Source organism: Somniosus microcephalus, chromosome 21 (genome assembly GCF_052327205.1).
Source record: "Somniosus microcephalus isolate GS21.2 chromosome 21, FLI_Smic_1.0, whole genome shotgun sequence".
Classification (NCBI taxonomy): Eukaryota; Metazoa; Chordata; class Chondrichthyes; order Squaliformes; family Somniosidae; genus Somniosus; species Somniosus microcephalus.
In genome coordinates, this window is record NC_141007.1 from 28,467,531 (window position 1) to 28,488,386 (window position 20,856).

Consider the following 20,856-nt stretch of genomic DNA (forward strand, 5'->3'; position numbering starts at 1 on the left):
CCCCACCTGCACCAACCCCCCACCCCTCCACAGCCCCTTTCAGCATTTAAAAACCTCTCTGTGGAGCCAGGAGGGACAGGAGTGCCCCTCTGACTCAACAGTTTGCGTGATCATTCCACTGTTGCCTTCTCCAACCTCATTCCTGAGAATGGCTTTAGGACCACTGCTGGCGAAGTCAGCAACCAACGATTGGCACCTTCAAATCTGTAATCTGCCTGTGGAGGCAACACAGGTTCTGACAGCTCACACAATAAAATGTTAATAAGGCCGTCCTCGGGCTTCCCAGTTTGGGCGCTCGTTGCCTGCGGGACCAGATGAATTTGCACTCCATAATTTCAATGCTATAATAAAAATATGGCAGATTCTTGATTAACAAGATTTCATATGCACCATTCTAATAGTTTCTCCTTTTTACAGTCATACTAAACTATTGTTCACAATGTAACTTTATTGGAGTTGTTCTGTGCATCACTTTTGTTCCTAGTATGATTATTGAATCATCTAAAAAACCTAGATGACAAAGAATCATTTTTCAGAGTTGCAATTTTATTTCTATGGACAGCGCTACATTTGTAAAACTATGTTACAATGAAATACACATTTTGCGGATTTCTTCTTTGGACCATTTCAGATTGTCATCTACTCTTCGGCGGCCTAATAGATAAAAAGAAAATGCAAATGGTTAATGAAAGGACTGCTTTTAAAATATTATTTATATTCTGATTAACAATGAAAATCTTTACCAATAATTTTAGCTACTGTAAGTGTTTCTTGAGCTGTATTATTTATTCAATTTTAAAATCAGTTGCATGTACTGTACCTTGATATTTATGTCACGGCTTTTAGTTCTAAGTTTGTTGACTTGAGACTCTGCAACGTCGGCGCGTTCCTCAGCTTCCTCCAGTTCATGCTGCACCTTCCTGAACTTGGACAGGTGAGCATTGGCCTGCTCCTCCTAAAGAGAATACAGTACAAGAAATGATCAGATTGCAGGCAAGCACGTTGACAATAGGAGAATGTAAAGTGTAACTAGGATAGTAAAAGTATGAATTGTTCACAAAGTTTTTGACTTTAGCCAAAAGCCATTATGTGTTTGGAGGGTTGACTAACAGTTGTAACACTGTGATCTACACATTTTGAGGTTTATAGTCCAACTATTAACCAGCTTTTTATTGTTTGTGAGAGGAGATTGGATAGTGGACTAGTTTAGCAGATTGTTCTTTTGCGTCTGGCACTTGAGTTCGAATCAAGCCTAGATTGGATGAAGGTCTTTGCTCACTGATAGGCATTGCGTGGTCCAGTGCGTTTAAATATTATCCTTTACATATGGGACTTCAGTTTACATGCAGTTGGAGAAGGAGAGCATATTCACTTTCTGAGCTGCCTGAACCCTTATTAGAATTTGCAAAGGAGCAAATACCTGTTTTTGGGGCCAACATTTTTCAGGCATTCTTGGGGCGCGGTACGTTGGTCCCTGAAAATGGGCTACACTGCACCCGTTTTATGAGGTGAAATTTCTACCTGAAAATGTCTACACAGCACCTGTTTTACCCCAAAATGTCTACAGGCTAGATGGGAGACAACATATATTCCTTCATGAACTGAGAGAAGCAATAGGTGAGACTTCATAAATATCTTCACAAATTCCATAAAAACTGCATTTAGACTCTGGATGAGACAAAGTACAATCCTGATATTCAAAGGAGGAGTGAGACATGAATCTGGAAATTATAAGCTAACATCTGTACTGGGAAAACTGCTTGAGGACATCACACAGGATGCCCTGAAGAACAAGAGGGACTCGGACCCCTTTCATTGCTAGAATTCTTTGAAAATGTAGTGGATAAAGTCTACCCTGTGGATATAATTTATTCTGATTTAAAAGGGATTTCAGGAACCATGTGTGAGTCTTAAAAACAGCCAATTCCCATGGAAAATAACAAGTTCATGAGGTAAACTGAAAATTTTCTTCGCACTAGAAAGTGGAAGATGAAAATAAATGGAAAAGCTCTGTTACTTATGGTTGGAGTTCTGAACGCCATATTTTAGGGTCCCTTCTGGTTACAATAGTCTTAAATAATGATAAGCTTTGTAATCTGATGACAAATATAAAGAAGATTAAAAGCATTCACATAGATTTAGATCAATTAATTCCTCAGTTACTTACAACCTCCTCAGATTGTCTCTTGTAGGCTTTAACCTTCATCTGCAGCTTGTCAACTAAGTCCTGCAGTCTCAGCAAATTTTTTCTGTCTTCCTCTGACTGTAAATAAAGCAAAAGAGGCAACATTTATATTGATATTTTGTAAAAATAATGATTACCACTAGTTGCCACAGTGGTGTGCCACTCTAAATAACGAGTTTATAAACTGTACAATACCTGATAGCTCAGTTCCTTGACCCTTCTTTCATATTTGCGAACACCTTTGATGGCATCAGCGCCTCGTTTCTGCTCAACTTCCAGTTCATTTTCCAGCTCACGCACCTAAACCAGTCACCAAATGGTGTTAACTGTTTTGCAAGTTTCATATTGCCTTTTAAATTATTATGTGCTGTACTTTGTAGCTAAAGCCTCAATATATTCACAAGCTTCAGCATGCAGCATACAAGAACACAATCTTGATGCTTACCCTAGACTCCAGTTTCTGGAGCTGTTTCTTTCCTCCTTTCATTGCCAGTTGCTCAGCCTCATCCAGACGAAGCTGCAGGTCCTTCACCGTCTGCTCGAGGTTCTTCTTCATTCGTTCAAGGTGAGCACTGGTATCCTGTTCCTTCTTCAGCTCTTCAGCCATCATGGCAGCCTTATAACGGTGAGGTAATTGGGGAAATCATTATTCAGCTCAAGCTCAAAATAATCCCAACAAAGTAATTGAAGTGAGGCAATCAGTATTTGTAATAATATGAATAAATAGTTAAAATAACTTCTGACTTACATCTGTGATAGCCTTCTTTGCTTTTTCTTCAGCATTTCTTGATTCCTGAATTGTTTCTTCCATTTCAGATTGGAGATGATTCAGGTCAGAATCCAGCTTCTTCTTGGTGTTGATGAGACTTGTATTCTGCAGGAAAAGTCAATTTGTAAGAACTTGTTTTGTATGATGCGTAAACTGCAAAAAAAGCCTGCAGCCTCAATATTAACCCCCACGACGGGCAATTGGGAGCCCGATTTAACATTTACTGTTGCTGCTCAGGTTTCCCAGAGGTCGGAAACTCGGCAGTGAAAGGAAGGCAAGAGCTGCAGCCTCCTGTCAGTGGTGTTTATGACCTCTGTTAATGAGGTCCTGCCATTAAGTTCAGCAGAACCACCTCATCCCCAGATTCTTTGGCTGTTTTAGGCCTCAACCACATCCTCTCCGTATATAACAGGGCCTATGTGTCTATTTGGTTCAAATTGACATTAGTGTGTGGACAAACCTGAGTGTGCAGCAGCTGTACCCTCTCAGTGACATCAATAAGCTCCTGTTCAGCGATTTTGCGAGCTCTATCTGTCTGTTCCAGTGCTGCTCTCATTTCTTCAATCTCAGCCTGCTGCAGACCACTTCTGCGCTCAACCATGGCCAATTGCTCCTTCAAGTCTTCCTGGCTTCTGCAAGCATCGTCTAGATGTAACTGGGTGTCCTATTTAGAAGGTAGAAATCTTTTGTAAGCAGATATAGTAAACTGTAATATTCATATATTAGCATAAATTAGAATAATAAGCTTTTTAGTGAAATCTTAAGTAGTTTGAATAGTCTAAAACTGCTGACAAATTATAATTTCTGCACTTTTCTATTGTTAGGTCATAGGAAAATGCCATTACATTTATTTAATTGACAGATGATTGCACAATATTTAGAGCTAGATTAAAATTAAATGTAAATCCAAAATAAATACACTATTATACAGACCTTTAATTGACCCTGCAGATTTCTGAGATGTTTCTGAGCTTCTGAAGCCTGACGGTTAGCATGTCCCAACTGAATCTCCATTTCATTTAGATCGCTCTCCATTTTCTTTTTGATTCTTAAAGCATCATTTCTGCTCCTGATTTCTGAGTCCAAGGCACTTTGCATTGTATCTACAACTCTCTGGTGGTTCCTCTTCAGCTGTTCAATCTCCTCATCTTTCTCAGCAATTTTCCTGTCAACTTCAGATTTTACTTGGTTCAGTTCTAGCTGAACACGGAGGATCTTGCCCTCTTCATGTTCCAGAGTGGCCTACAAAGGGCATCACACATATTTTTGAACATTTCACACATTATAGCCATAGAAAGTTGCTTGCACTCGCTATGATACAGGAAACTTTGGTTTATCTGGAGGTTAACTGCGCCACCGGCAAAAATCAGGAGCCATTTCGTTAGGTTTTTTTTCTTTTTGTTGCTTTTTTTTCACCAGTCAGGCTCTGCAAGGTCTCGCTGAAGCTGTTGCTAAGCTACAGAGACGCTTGCAAGGTACGGCCGACTGTTTAGAAGCTGTTGCTAAGCAACAGGGTTTGCTGCCAGATACGGAGCTCAAAATCTCTGTATGTTTCAACATTAGCGCTGGTTTGTCCGGCAGTTTTGATGGGACGACAACAGCTCGGTCCCGTCGGTGCCGGATAGCACAAAGTTTCCTGTACTAGTCTGCATTAAATGCATCTATCTTTCCAGACTATTATATTATGACATTACTTGATGAGCAACCACCTAAGTAACAACTCCCAAAATTCTTATATTCTGCGCACAATGGTCGCAATGATTATCCTCTTGAACACAATCCAAAAATGGGCAGAACCAGGGCAGATAATAGAGGAAAAGGGGCTGAGAAGCTTTCCTGCTGAAACCCCATCTCAGTATATATAGAATATCCCATCGTGCTTCGCAGGGGCGTTATCAAACAAAACTTGACATTGAGCCGCATAAGAAGATATTAGGACAGGTGGCCAAAATCAGGAATGCGCAAGAGGCTAGAATTGGAGGAGTGCAGAGATCTTGGAAGGTTGGAGGACTGGAAGACATTACAGAGATAAAGAGGGGTGAGGCCATGGAGGAATTTGAAAACAAGGATGAGAATTTTTAAATCGAGGTGTTGCCGGACTGGGAGCCAATGTAGGTCAGCGAGCACAGGGGTGACAGCTGAACGGGACATGTTGCGAGTTAGGATACGGGTAGCAGAGTTTTAGATGACTTCAAGTTTATGGAGGGTGGAAGATGGGAGTCCAGGTAAGAGAGCGTTGGAGTAGTCAAGTCTAGAGCTAACAAAGGCATGAATGTTTCAGCAGCAGATGAGCTGAGGCAGGGGCAGAGACAGGCGATGTTAGGGAGGTGGAAGTAGGCAGTTTTAGTGATAGTGCAGAGGAAATTGCTGCACCTCCTGGACTGGATGTCGGACAAACAGGGTGACAAATCAGAAACAGTAGAGGGTCCTGGAGTTATTATTTTGCTGTGCTCTTCCTCTACTCCAACCTTTGCCCATTACAATTTTTTGAAAGATTCACAGTGGTGTCGGACCAGGAGACAGAAATTCCACCTCATCCCAATTCCGGTCAGAACCCCCGACAATAAGGAAAATCCAGGCCATCATACAAAAATATGATGTTAAAGATGAGGCCCGGAAGGTGATTTTCTTTTGATATAAAGTCAGTACTTGTGCAAAAATGCCAGCAACCAAGCAGTACCTGGTCATTCATCCCATTGTTGTTTTTACAATACTATTGGTGCAGAGTGGCTGCCACATTTGCGCACATAATAAGTTGTTGTACTCCAAAATTCAATTCATTGTGTTAATCACTTTGAGACATTTTCATAATGTAAGGAGAAAATGTTTGAAGATTCAAACCCATCTACCTCTGCCACTTCAGGGTTGCAATCTAATGTTAGCCTCCTAATGTGAATATGAAGAAAAAGAGTTGTAACTTTTGAGTTTTAAAAGCTTATCATTTTGGAGTGCAAAAATAGTAATCCATTTACCTGGCTTAAAGCTATACTAACCAGTCATAAATGACAATCTATAAATCCAGTGGTTTATCTGTTATTCCAAGGTAAAGCAAACTATACTTAGGCAAGATCATCCATAAATTACTCTCTGTGGATACCATTTTAACCATTTAGTGTATTCCTTTGGAACTGATGCCTTTTAGATCTTTCAATCAATTTTTAAAGCTGTCCATTGCACTAGACTATTGTTGCAACTCTGTTACTCCATTTGACAAATACTATTGATCTAAATTTCGAGTTCTAATGTTTACTGCTAAAATAATTATTAGTTTTACCTCTGCCTCCTCCAGAGCCGATTGAATTTCACTCTTCTCCTGCTCAGCTGTCTTCTTTGCCTTTTCTAGCTCATGGAGGGCCTTGCTGCTTTCACCCAGATGCTCAGTCAGATCAGCGATCTCCTCTGGTTTACAAAAGAAAATAGCAAATTATACCTATTTTAGTTGCGATAAAACTAAGATTACAAAAGAAATATAAAGGTGCAATTATACTATTGATGTGAGACTGATTCCTGGAGAGTATGAAGCGCAGTGGGCAAGAATGGCATTTTACTGTGGGTTGTAACGCCAAGGTAAACACATTATCGATTTAATAATATCAACATTTTTAAATATTTAAATGACAAGAAATGTTTAAGACTTACGCTGCAGATTCTTGTTCTCGCGTTTAAGAGTTTCAAGTTGCTCCAGAGACTCCTCATATGCATTCTTCATCTTGAAGATCTCAGTACTGAGACTGCGGGATTCTTTCTGAGCTGCTTCCAGTTCAGCCTGGCTTTCCTCAAATTTCTGTTTCCAGTCTGCCAGAATCTTTATTGTACAATTGCAAAAGGTACAAATGAAACATGAGGATGCAGTTATACCTCAATACCAATGTGAGATGATAGCTGGAGAGTATGGAGTGCAGACTTCACCTTCAAGACTGGAATTACACTTTGGGCTGCAACTCATACTCATGCATACATGCTTAAATGGATGCACAAAGGTCTGCTTCCCAATGACTATATTTTGTTAGGTCAGAGCAGGGGACAGCATTTGCTTTGTTATATTAAAAATATTCAGTACTGCATTTTAAACTGCCTAGGAGATCCAGTGCACAGTCTGAGTACATTTTAAACTTGTTTTCACACATAGGAAGCCTCTGGAACTTGTTCTGACATTCTATTAGATCATGGCTGATCTGTACCTCAACGCCATTTACCCGCCTTTTCTCCATATTCCTTGATAACTTTACCGAACAAAAATCTATCGATCTCCGTACTGAAAATTTCCATTGATCCCAACCACGCTCCCAACCCACCTCCGAACCATCTACCTGGTTGGCAGGTCCCCGACTAGCACAGGGACCCATCTCCTAGTGGCGGGAAGGGGATTACAGCCAACTAACTGCCTGTTAACAGAGAGTTAACAGGCAGTTAAGAGGCTTTTCACCATTTTCCACCTGCTGATGCAGGCTTCCCGATGGCAGGAAACCCCGCCAGGGTCAGCGAGGCAAGCTGTGGGTCTGCTGCAATGTAAATGTGCAAATGACAGCTGCAGAGGTAATGTGATGGGTGCAATTGTGCACAGGTAAGTATGACAGGTGAGAGAATGTAGTGTGAAATATTTTTAATCTGTTTATATGTATCTGCAGCTGACAAGATTTGATGTCTCTGTGAAGCCTCATCTGATCGGGAGACTTGACAGATGGCTTCTGCAATCTCACATGCAGCTGCTATCCGTTTCCTCCTAAGCAGAGAGTCATTGGTGAGCCTGGCTGCAAGGGCTCACCTTTGGACAGTGATTGTCAGTGTTTATATGTCAGTGTCAATGCTGTCTAACATTGACAATTCAGCTGTCAAAAAATTATGGGGCATGTGCCTTTTAAGAAAACCGGCAGATGAAGCGTCATGCACTGACGGCATCTGACACCGGCTTTCCTTTAATTGGCCGGCAAGCCCGCAGGGTGGGCTTAACAAGGCCAATCAAGGGAAAATAGTGTCTGTTCATCAGACGTCACTGGGGGCGGGACTAATACCCGGAAACCAGCAGTCCCGCCTCGAACGCGGCTCCTCAGGTAAGATCGCGGGCTTGGTGTTAATCCATTCAAGAATCCGGTCTAATCCTAATACAGAGTTACACTGCCACCCGTGTATCTATTAACAGCTGAAATTACTTAATATCAATCTGAAATTGGCATTGGAACTGTCTTTAGAATGACAGAGAAAGGGAAACAATGACACAACATACTCTTACCTTGTCAAAGTTCCTCTGTTTCTTGTCAAGAGCTGCTGCTGCTGAATTTGCCCTCTCCACATCTATCATAAGATCCTCCACTTCATTTTGCAATCTCTGTTTTGTCTTTTCCAATGAAGCACATTTGGAGTTCACAGCCTCAATGTGCTCTTCTGCATCCTGCAGACGCTGAGCAAGTTTTTTCCTGAAAATTACAAAAACAAAGATGTAATAACATCATCTCACAGAACATGTTGTATGAAGCCAAATTCTCATTTTATTATCACATACTTGGCCTCCTCCAGTTCCTCTGTACGCTGGATTGCATCAGTTTCATATTTTGTTCTCCATTGAGCAACTTCGCTGTTGGCCTTGGACATGCCACGCTGGAGCTCAGCTTTTGCCTCCTGTTCCTCTTCATATTGCTCACGGAGCAAATCACAGTCGTGGCGGGCGGATTGCAGAGCATGTGCCAAGGCACTTTTAGCCTGAAATAATTACCAAGTTAGATGATGAAATACCAGTTAATATTGCTGATTATTAGCGCGTTACTGAACCGTGATACTTTGCTTATGGTCACGATGATTAGAGATAACTCCACTTCCAAAGCTAACATCTTAAGTCAATCACTAGACAACCATGTCACAAAATGCAATATTTTATATTGTTGCAATTTGAAGAAATTAAATTGTTGCAAAAGCAAATTCTCAAACACGTGGAAATTATATTACATTATTGTAAAGGTTTTCTTCTAAAACTAATATGGATGATTTACTTAAATTATTCTGCTACCTTTGTTTCTTCCTCCAGCTGCCTCTTGAGCTCCTCAACCTGTTGAGTATATGCTTGTTTACCTCTTGTCAGCTGAGATACCAAGGCTTCCTTCTCCTCTACCTGGCGATTCAGTTCACCTGCAAATCAGAAGAGGTTGCAAGCAAAAAAGTTGCAAAATAACAGTATTTTCTGGCATTGAACAATAAATAGTTAAGGAACTGATAGGTACCATTTTCCGTTCCAAGTCGTGCTTTATGAGTTGATAAATCGTTGATCAAACGTTGATGCTCATCGTGTTTGGTCTTCAGTTCACTGACTTGGTCCTCAAGAGACCGGGCCACCTTCTCAAGATTCCCCTGAAACCAAAACGCTCAATTCTCAAAATATGTGAAACCAAATGGACAACAATTATTAATTAAAGATAATTATATGCAGGAGTAGGGTTTAACAACATTCAGAACTGCACCTTGGCTTTAGACACAGATTCCATGTTGCTAGCAAGGTCATCAATTTCCATCTTCAGCTCACTCTTTTCCTTCTCCAGTTTCTGTTTCACACGTTGCAGGTTGTCGATTTGTTCCCCAAGTTCTGCTACACTATCAGCCTGCTTCTTACGAAGAGCAGCGGCCGTGGCTTCATGCTGTAGGGTAGATTCTTCCAGATCGCGGCGCATTTTCTGAAATTCTGCTTCACGTTTTTTGTTCATTTCAATATGTGCTGCAGTTGCACCGCCGGCTTCTTCTAGTCGCTCACTGATCTCTTCAATTTCCCGAGCAAGATCAGACCTCTGTTTCTCAGTCTTAGCACGAGAGGCACGCTCAGCTTCAATTTCTTCTTCAAGTTCTTCAATACGAGCCTTAAAATAAATTTGCATTGATTATGATCTTAAAACAAGTAACATCAGTTCATGCACATAACATTTACAAAGGTAGAGTCGATTATTTCACGAGACCTATACATCACCTGTAATTCTTTAATCTTTTTCTGCAGCTGGGAAGCCAAAGCCTGCTCATCTTCAACTTTGCTTTGAAGCTGGCTGATTTCGAATTCCTTCCTTTAATAATGAGTGAAAAATTAAGTTGAACTACTTAAATACCAAATTTCTGTATTATTAATGAACTTACACAAAACCTGTTTATTTTCACAGACATGCTGAGGCAATAAATTATGTGATAGCTGCAGGACATTTAAAATAGATCCTTAATTCCTGAGTTAACACCATATTACTCTCTACAAGCAGTGCTCTTGTACTAGTTCAATCACAGAAGTTCTACAAGACCACATGCTCAAGTTAATAAAAATCCTCTGACGGAAGAGTCAATGTCTGCAAAAACAAGTTCTATATGCTAACAGGACAGGTGGGTTCAAAATTCAAGCAAAGGGATGGTAACAAACAATAAGATGACTGACTTTTTTAGCTTCTCATCCAATTGCTGCTTATCGTTCTCCAAATCCATTGTGACTTCTTGTGACAGCTTCAGGTCGCCTTCAAACTTCCTCTTGGAGCGTTCAAGATCCATGCGAAGTTTCTTCTCCTGCTCTAGAGAACCTTCGAGCTTTTCAGGAAAAAATAATATTTTATCAGAATTTGCTTCAAACAATGACCGTATGCTCAAACCCATTTGACCTAGTTCTGTTAAAGAACACTTACATCATCAACTTGTTGTTCCAACTTAGCCTTTGTTTTGGTTAGAGTGTTGACTTTGTCTTCCTCGGCCTGGAGGTCATCCAAAGTCTGCTGATGGGCCTCTTGGAGGGCTTTCTTTTCCTTTGTTACTTTAGCGATGTTTTCATCGAGACTAGCCATCTCTTCAGTGAGGTTTTTAACCTATGTTCACCAAAAAAAAACATAGAAGAATGTCATGAAGTGTAAATAGGTATGAAATTCCTTTCATGAGTTGTATAAGTATTACATATAAAAATCACCTATTTATACCTTGTTCTCGGTGGCATGTTTTTCTTTTTCAACTTTGGCTAATGTGAGCTCTAAGTCATCAATATCTTTCTTCAGTTCTGAACACTCATCCTCCAGTTTTCTCTTCTTAGCTGTGAGTTCTGCGTTTATCTCTTCTTCATCTTCCAATCTTTCATTAGCTTCCTTCAATTTAGCCTCTAGTTGAATTTTATTTTTAATCAGTCCCTCACATCTTTCTTCCGCATCTGCCAGAGTTTCACCTTCCTGCAAAAAAATTAGACAATGAATTATACCAGGCTATGGTTTTTATAATTTGTATACAGAATTTACTATATTAAGACTGTGAAAGTTGATACCGATTGGACTTGGAGTAGGAGATCATTCTTTTCCTGTACAAAAGTCACCATTTTCTCTTCTAATTCCTTCCTTCGTGTTTCAGATTTGGCAAGTGCCTCCTTAGTTTTCTCAAACTCATCTTTCATATTCGCCATTTCCTTTTCAGTTTCAGCACTCTTCAGAAGAGGTTTGATCTTGAAATACAGTTGCATCCATGGCCAGTGCTTGACATTTGTGAATGAACGGATGTTGTACTGTAGAGTGTACAGTGCTTCCCTGAAGGATACAGTTAAATAGGGGAACACAGTTCATAACAATCCTTCTTTAGCTTTTGTGTAAGAGTAAAATGATATAATATTATAGAAAATATTTTTTACTGACAAATATATTTTTGAATGTTCATATGTGATGATATTTACCTCCTTGCCATCATTCTTTGAAATTCAACCCTCATTAGGAATCCACGGCAAATAGCCTGAGTGCGGGTAATGAGTTGTGCCAATTTTTCATCTCTCATCTCTTCAAGTGTACCCAAGAGACCAGCCTTGAAGAACACCTTAAATAAATTATAGTAAGTGTTCACTTTTTATGTTCAATGCACAAAATATAATAAATTGTAAAACATGACTCAATTTGTTTGTTGAAAGTTTGTGTGGCTTTAGCACTTTGTGCAATTGGGTTGTTCCCACCCTAATGGAACAGTGTGTAGTAGGTCTGGAATCACTCCATATATCTGGTCCCGTAATAACACAGAAGCATGAACGGAATTCTCATGCTTCTCAAGTTAAACTTTAAACTATATTTCACAGTGAGAGACTTAGGTTTTAAATATAATTACCTTAGTGTGTCCAAATTTGTACTGGGTATGATCGACATCAATGGATCCCAATAGCTTCTCAGAAGCCTTCTTGCTATCAATGAACTGCCCTTCTGGAATGGCACTTGCATTAAGAATCCTGTATCTGTTGTATTAGAGGTTTAATCACATTATTGTGTCTTATCATTAGAATGGAATATACTCAACAATTTCATAGGATGGAAAACTGAAATGTAGAGTTTGAGATTCATTACCTTTGCTTGAAGTCACCATAGATGATTCTGCTTGGGAATCCCTTTCTGCAGATTCTAATACCTTCAAGCACACCATTGCACCTCAGCTGGTGTATGACAAGGAAGTTATCCATAGTACCTGATGGATACAACATAAACATTAAAATACAACTCACCAAATGATTTTTTTCATGACTTATTAAGTTAACAACAGAGGACTGCATCCATTACTGATTTCACTTGTGATTTATTTCTTCAAAAATGTAATGTCTAGAAAGGGAATCACACTTGCCTGGTGTCTTTGTCTCATTGGGGATTAAACAACGCACAAAATGTGGATGCGTAGTTCTCAGGTTAGCCATCAGCTTGCCTAAGTTTTCCTGTGAGGTGAACAAGAAAGTAATATTGATCTCCAGATTTTTCCCATGTTATTTGTAACAAGATTGTTCTACTTGTTAATCATATTTGGCACACTTCAATCAATGTTTTGCTAGCCCTCTCAAATTCATTAAAAATTAGTTCACTATAGATTGATAAATGTTGGAGGAAATCATACCCTAAACAGAGCAGACACTGTCTGGAAGGAAGCGCCCTTCTTTTTGTGAACTTTCTTGCCAGTGGCTTCAGCTACAAAAAAGCAACAAATTTGTTTGTTCTAATATGATTAGGAAAGGGAAGAATATAATGCTAACAAAAAGGAATATTAACATTTGTGTGTAATAGAGTTTTACCTTCAGCGGATACAGCATAGAGATGACCCAAAAGTTTTACTGATGATTTCTGGAATAGTCCAATTACAGTTTCATTCAGGGGGTCCTTGTTCTTATCCAACCAGCCAGTAACGTTGTAGTCCACAGTGCCAGCATAATGGACCAGTGAGAAGTGAGCTTCAGCCTTTCCTTTAGCAGGCTTGGGTTTCTGGAAGTTGTTTGACTTTCCAAGATGCTGGTCATACAGTTTATTCTTGAAAGAAGTGTCTGAGGCCTTGGGGAACATGCACTCCTCTTCCAGGATTGAGAAGATACCCATGGGCTGTGGTAATGACAATGGTTTTTGACATTGAGACATTGCAATTAATAAAATGATGCCGATATAAATCTATTTCAGCTCTTATTAATGTCATACATGATATTACTTACCTTTTCAATGAGTTCAATGCAAGCAGCCAGATCCATACCAAAGTCAATGAATGTCCATTCAATTCCTTCCTTCTTGTACTCCTCTTGTTCCAGAACAAACATGTGGTGGTTGAAGAACTGCTGCAGTTTCTCATTAGTGAAGTTGATACATAACTGTTCCAAGCTGTTGTACTGAATATAGAGAGCAATTTAAAGTGTTAATTATTCATTGTATTGCCTTTTTAGTGCTGTTAATTTTAAAATGTATTTTGTTGATATTGATGTTTCTGATTCTTACATCAAAAATTTCAAACCCAGCGATATCCAGCACACCAATGAAATACTGTCTGGCCTGTTTTGTGTCCAATTGCTGATTGATACGGATAACCATCCACAAGAACATTTTCTCAAAAATTGATTTGGCAAGGGCACCAACTGAGTTGTGGACCTGAATGAATACAATATACAGTTTAACCAAAAGCATCAGCCTAAATTAAATATTTTAAATGTTTACACACATTAATTTGCTAAAATTCTTAGAAACTGTACCTGCTGAACAGTCTGCCCTTTGGTCACAAATTCATTGCCAACCTTTACTCGTGGATAGCATAAAGCCTTTAGCAAATCTGCAGAGTTGAGGCCGGTCAGGTAAGCAACCTTGTCGGCATCTGACAAAAAATATAGTGCAATTGAGTATATTTGTGTATAGCATCTCATTTTGTATTTGGAATACTGTTGTGCAATAAACATTGAGAAGTAAGGTTTTATTTTGTTTAATTGAAATGCCTTACGTATATGTTAACCACATATTTTTAATACAGTATTCAGGAAAATAATGCTGTACAGATGTCAGTGTGGCAAAAGCAGAGTTTTGTTCCTGTAGCAAATAGTGAAAATGACTAACTGTTACATATATTCTTATTCAACTTTAGATGGGCAGGGTAAAATAAAAACAGGACTTGCACATAAACGATAGCTTATCATGTCCTCAGATTGTCACAAACAATTTACAACTGAAGTGTTACTTTCAAAATGCAGCCGTTCTGTTTCTTATTTTGCAGGGTAAATGTGATTTAAAAATTGGTTTCAGTTAGGTGCATCTTGAATAGCATTCCTTCTGTCATTTGTCAGGGATCAGCTAAATTATGAGTTGTCCTGATTGATCCAGATTTTCAAATGGGGTCTGGTGGTTTCTTCTCTTTGGTACCAAAGCATGTATGCAGATACCAATTAGATCAATGGCTGCGGACAACAGCTAAAAGTGTTGGGAGAAACCCCAAACCGCAGTAGTTAACTTTCATTAACATTATCTCTCTCTCTCTCTAATATATATATGCTGGTTTGAAATAGCAGGGTAGGAATACCAAAGAGAAGTCTCAAAGCCTTCAGCTTGCAGAAACAGCTGATTTGCTGGCTAACAGTGCTCAGTTTGTCCTGATGAGCTAAACTGGTTAAAGGGACAGTGATTTCTATCACTGCAATATAATTGGCCACAAGCATACAAACACTAGATAATACAAGAGATGTGGCAATGCCTTCCAAATTTAAAATTAATTCCATAAATAATATAATTCCAAAATATTACAATACAACTTCAATACTGTTTGGACTGTAAATTGAAATTAACTCTGCATTTGATTTGAAACATTGGCCCTGAAATGACGGGTGTCTTCGACAGCAAACGCTCAGCGTACGCAATCGTAATCCTCCTGAAAGGCCCCGCAACTTCCGCATGCGTGAAAACCCAGAACTTGCGATCTATCAAGGTACGCCTTGACAGATCATACGAACCGAAAGTAAAGTCAGTTTCGCTGGCGCACAGTGGACCTATTTGCCCAACAACTGCCCAGCAATTGCCCACAAAACTTACGGCTGGTAAAAGCAGGCATAGGCCCTGCTTTCATCAGTGTATGGGTTATTATGAATCTTAAATTAAACATTTAAAAATAAAAAATGATGCACAAACACTTAAAATTAGCTTATGCAAATATTGGCCTGGATTAAAATGTTTAAAATTATTTTTTCAAAAAATTATATTTTTATTGTATTTGGTGTAATGAAGGGAGTTATGAATAATATTGAAATAAAGAACATTTATATTTATTTGAATTGTCTAAATTGTTTTAAATATTTGGGGATTCCATTGCATGTCATTAGGGGATTCCGTTCCTAAATGACTGCAGTGGAATCCTCCTTTCTCAATGGAGATCCAGGCCCACGTGATCCCAGGGAGACTTCCGAACCGTCTGTGCCCCTGGGATCTGTGGGCCTTTGCGCTGCCGTACGCATGGAGACACCAACTCTCCGGAGCTTGGATGACAACAGGTCGGTGCGGAAATGTTTCGTGGGCATTGGCATACACTGGAGGTACGCCTCCAACTGCAATTTCAGGGCCATTATTTTGAATATATAAATGTTAGTAAATACTGCAGTGAAGTGAGACATATGAAACTGTTACCTTCTGTGCCATCAGGCTCAGCCTGCTCTTCACGCTGTTTTTGCTTGAATTTCATGTTACCAAAGTGCATTACTGCACCAGTGAGTTTGTAGATGCCCCATTTCTCATCAATTACGAAGCCCAGGATATCGATAGCACTCTTTAAATCCAAACAATAGACTTAGAATCCAACAGCAAGACTAATATACTGAAACAGTTTTACCTACTTAGTTGTTGAAACGTTTCGATGCCAGGACTTCTACCTTAAAAGTTTCTCAATTTTATCTTCCTTACTGACAGTGCGGATTAACATAGCTAGCATCACCTTTCTTAATTATTCTTATTTATTTACATTCCATAGCATCTTCTTTCTAGACATGTGGATTTTGATTGGAATAATGGAGTATTGGTGCTGGTTGCCTAAATATGTACATGCCTTACAATGCATGAGTCGGGGTAAGAAAATACAAATAAAGATGTACAGCTGTCCATCCAATTCCCGCCCCATCAGCCTACTCTCAATCATCAGCAAAGTGTGAAAGGGGTTGTCAACAGTGCTATCAAGCAGCACTTACTCACCAATAACCTGTTCACCGATGCTCAGTTTGGGTTCCGCCAGGGCCACTCGGCTCCAGACCTCATTACAGCCTTGGTCCAAATGTGGACAAAAGAGCTGAATTCCAGAGGTGAGGTGAGACTGACTGCCCTTGACATCAAGGCAGCATCTGACCGGGTATGGCATCAAGGAGCCCTATTAAAATTTAAGTCAATGGGAACCAGAGGAAATCCTCTCTACTGGCTGCAATCATACCTAGCACAAAGGAAGATGGTTGTGGTTGTTAGAGGCCATTCATTTCTGCCCCTGGACATCGCTGCAGGGGTTCCTCAGGACAGTGTCCTAGGCCCAACCATCTTCAGCTGCTTCATCAATGGCCTTCCCTCCATCCTAAGATCAGAAGTAAGGATGTTCGCTGATGATTGCACAGTGTTCAGTTCCATTCGCAACTCCTCAGATAATGAAGCAGACTGTGCCCGCATACAGCAAGACCTGGACGACATTTAGGCTTGGGCTGATAAGTGGCAAATAACATTTGTGCCACACAAATGTTAGGCAATGACAGCAGAGAGTCTAACCACCTCCCCTTGACATTCAAAGGCATTACCATTGTCAAATCCTCCACCATCAACATCCTGGGGTCCCATTGACCAGAAATCTAACTGGACCAACCACATAAATACTGTGGCTACAAGAGCAGGTCAGAGGCTGGATCTTCTGCGGCAAGTGATTCACCTCCTGATTCGACAAAGCCTTTCCACCATCTACAAGGCAAAAGTCAGGAGTGCGATGGAGTGCTCACCACTTGCCTGGATGAGTGCAGCTCCAAAAACACTCAAGAAGCTCGACACCACCCAGGACAAAGCAGCCCACTTGGTTGGCACCCCATCCGCCACCTTAAACATTCACTCCCTCCACCACCACTGTACCATGGCTGCAGTGTGTACCATCTACAAGATGCACTGCAGCAAATCACCAAGGCTTTTTCGACAGCACCTCCCAAACCCACAATCTCTACCATCTAGAAGGACAAGGGCAGCAGGTGCATGAGAACACCACCACCTCCAACTCCCCCTCCAAGTTACACACCATCCTGACTTGGAAATATATAATCATTCCTTCATTGACACTGGGACAAAAATGGATTATTCATTATGGCTGCCTAAACATGTACAAGAAAATAACAAAAAAGATATACAGCTGATACTCACATCAGTCGCCATCAATTCTTCCGTATCGTCAATACTCTGGACAGTAATCTCACCCTGGCTGATGGAATGAAAATCATAGGGGTTGGTGGTAATGAGACAAGATTCTGAAGGAAATAAAATAAATGTTTTGTAGAAAGACTTGTGATTCACCAAATGAAAGGTAGCGTAAGTATCACCCAATTTTACAGTTAGGTTTCCCCTCTTCCATTTAGCCAACTTGTCAAATTCAGTTTTAATTCAACATTGCTGTGGTAGTCACGATACTAAGATGCCACTGAAATAGATACATTCAGAAAATGCAAATCGGATATAGTTGAAAAGTATGAAAATAACATTAAATTTTAATAGGGGACATTAGGGTTTTATTTCTATAGATCTATTGAAAGGCAGAGATAAGGGTATATTGCAAACATTAACAGATCATAATGGCCTGAATTTTGTGGTGGTAATGACGGCAAAACTGTCAGCATTGAACGATGCGCCCACCTGCTCCATAAGTGGAAGATGAGGGATGACCGAAGTACGCCTGTGGCCATGAGTGCCAGACCATGGAACACATCACATCACCCTGCCCACTAAGAGCTGTTGCGGGAGGCACCTCATTTCTCCACTTGGCATCTCAGGAGCCAAACTAGACATCGCAATCTCAGCTTTTCTCATCATACGAAACAACATCTGATCGTAACTTCAGGATTTAGCGCATGCACGGACAAACACAGAAATCCTGAAGTTGCGGTCATTCATTCTCTGCTCTGCCACAGCTGTGCTGTGGAACTCCCCATAGCCGGCAATCGGTGAAATCACTTGAAATGAAAAAAACTTCCCTTTTCTGCTCTGTTAAATACCCCAGAAAATGCTAAGCCCTGTAGAAAGAGGCTTAACTGGAGTTTTAACAGCATATTGACTGCTTACAACGGTTCTGGCCCTGAAAAATTAATTTTATCGTTGTGGAATGTCAAATTTCTCCATTATCATAAAAATTACTAGATTTTTATCATAATAAAAATTATATTTTTTAGAAGTTTGCTTATGATATTTCAGCTTCTACCTTATCCCCATGTGTATGTCCCAATCATTATTTTGCTTTCCGTGAAAAAGTTTGAAGTGAATAAAAGCTGCCTTTTATTTCCTGGTTTACTGTCTGTGAGAATTCTTTAAGGTGATTGGCTGCTTAGCCATCTTGATGACATCAGTGTTGCTGTACACTGGCGATCTCCTTTTGACAGTGCTACAATCAAATTAATGTTGAAAAAGAGATTGCAAGACCTTTGTGGGAAACTTTATTCGAGGTCAGCGGCGATCATCGTCGCTTCTCCGCTGACCAATATGTTAGAACTGATCCTTCCCGTGTTAGCAGAGAACAAAAACTGAAGGTAGCAACATTACAAAACTTCCGTCCTTACCAACAATTTCTGGTTTAAAGTTGGTCATCATCTGGTAGAAAATGTGGTAACTCCTTTCAGCTTTTAGCTGGAATGTTACTCTGGATTTTTCCAGTAGATCTGGGGGGATATGTACACATACAAATGTAGATTTACTGAAGAACTAGTCTACATATCAACAAATTGATTTACGCCAATATTTGCAAATCAAGTTCAACTTACAGGTTTCAATATCGGCAGAAGCCAGTTTCCCCGTGGCACCGAAGTGAATTCTGATGAATTTACCCTTGAAATGTAAAGGTTATATAAATCAGAGATTTGAAACACAATTTCACAACGCGCGCACAATATAATTGTGTTATTGAAACATCTTGATTGATACACTGGATTGTTAATCAATATCGTGCACACCATGTGGTGTAATAGATCCAACTGTAGGAAATGTTCATGAAACTTACAAAGCGAGATGAGTTGTCATTTCTCACTGTCTTGGCATTACCAAAGGCTTCCAGCAACGGGTTAGCCTGGATGATTTGATCCTCCAGAGACCCCTGCAAAAAAACTTTTGATTACCAAGAGGTGGAGCATTTACAGCTAAAGAACATGAATTACAGCTAAACAACAAGAAGTTGCCACATTTTATTGTATCAGTTTTGTCTTACCGCTGTCTTCCCAGTTTGCTGAGCCTCCTTCTTCTTAGCTTCAGCACCGGCTGCAACTGATGCAAAGTACTGGATGACACGTTTCGTGTTCACAGTCTTTCCAGCACCAGATTCTCCACTGGATGGAGTGGGAGCAGAAAATGAAGAAAACAACAATTAGCGCGCTGAAAAAGTATTTTAAAAGACTGGAGTCAATTAGAATTCTATCAGATAACTACCAACATCTACGGGAATATATTAAATCAGCAACACTTACGTGATCAAGATAGACTGGTTTTCACGATCTGTAAATAAGACCAACACAAGATCAACGCTCAGAGTTCAGACAACAGAGAGAATGCTGCATAAATTTGTTCCGTGGTTCCGAGTTCAACGAGAATCAAAAATAATTCAGTGCTGGACAACAAAAAAACTATAATCAAAACCTACATACTTACCGGTTGACATGGCCTGATACGCGTTGTCAGAGATGGAGAAGATGTGGGGAGGCGCCTCTTGACGCTTCTTGCCTCTGTAACCAGTTACTACCTCGGGATTGTACACTGGCAACCACTTGTAGGGGTTTACAGTGACACAGAACAACCCAGAGTAGGTCTAAAGTCAGAGAAAGGAATTAAGAACATTTAATTTATTCAATTATCGTTTTCATTTTGCAATCTGAAGCTACAGTACTTACGTAGATCATCCAGGCTGCGTAACGCTCTTTGAGATTATACAGCACAGTTGCTTCATTCAGGTGGGTCATCATGACCATGTCCTCGACTTTATCGAATTTTGGAGGGTTCATTGGGAAGACTTGGTCCTCTTTAACAGTTACGGTCTGAAAAGTAATCAACAGTCCTATCATGTTATTTAAAGAAATGTGGCTTTCGTGAAGGCAACAAGGCTTTTCAAAATGATTTATTTATTTTTAAATTTCCAACTGACACTCTTGTCTTCGGTCTCCACCGTGGCTTTTCCACCCTCCTTGCTCTTGACTGTACCTTTAACGTACAATTCTTTACCGCACGAGACATAGCAGGCGGTTTTAGCATCGAATGGTCGGTTTTGAGCTTCCAGTCTTTCCTTATCAGTCTTCCGCAAATACTGCGCCGCCTTTCCAAACACTGCCATTTCCGCATCCCCCATAGCTTCGGTTTATTGCTGAAATATACGTCCATATGTATGTAAATAATGTGACCCCGAATAAAATCAGCATATTTCAGTGAATTACTTCTTGTCACGAATAAATAATTCCTTTGTTTATCAGAAA

General features: G+C 40.0%; 2 protein-coding genes and 1 long non-coding RNA gene across 9 annotated transcripts in view; 2 read left to right on the forward strand and 1 right to left on the reverse strand.

Moving 5' to 3' along the window:
• The window catches only part of LOC147102664 (putative uncharacterized protein MYH16), a 589,631-nt gene that overhangs the window by 298,430 nt on the left and 270,345 nt on the right, over nt 1-20,856 (forward strand). The gene's annotated exons all lie outside the window — the stretch shown is intronic.
• On the reverse strand, nt 625-20,743 carry LOC147102665 (myosin-4-like). Its single transcript, XM_085963365.1, has 39 exons — nt 20,532-20,743; nt 20,281-20,424; nt 20,042-20,198; nt 19,861-19,888; nt 19,618-19,722; nt 19,401-19,500; nt 19,165-19,228; nt 18,964-19,062; nt 17,561-17,664; nt 15,815-15,953; nt 13,906-14,024; nt 13,655-13,804; nt 13,378-13,548; nt 12,970-13,270; nt 12,795-12,865; nt 12,531-12,618; nt 12,260-12,377; nt 12,027-12,150; nt 11,608-11,744; nt 11,209-11,464; nt 10,874-11,116; nt 10,589-10,765; nt 10,348-10,493; nt 9,901-9,991; nt 9,404-9,793; nt 9,167-9,293; nt 8,956-9,074; nt 8,455-8,651; nt 8,185-8,368; nt 6,594-6,759; nt 6,229-6,353; nt 3,888-4,196; nt 3,415-3,618; nt 2,934-3,059; nt 2,631-2,801; nt 2,381-2,485; nt 2,168-2,263; nt 821-955; nt 625-654 (listed from the first exon to the last, which is right to left on the reverse strand). The coding sequence occupies exons 1-39, from the start codon at nt 20,730-20,732 to the stop codon at nt 640-642; spliced, it is 5,802 nt and encodes a 1,933-aa protein (XP_085819491.1). The 5' UTR covers nt 20,733-20,743; the 3' UTR covers nt 625-639.
• Nucleotides 6,347-11,815, forward strand: LOC147102666 (uncharacterized). Its single transcript, XR_015073044.1, has 2 exons — nt 6,347-6,521; nt 11,646-11,815. It is a non-coding gene; the product is annotated as an uncharacterized LOC147102666 (long non-coding RNA).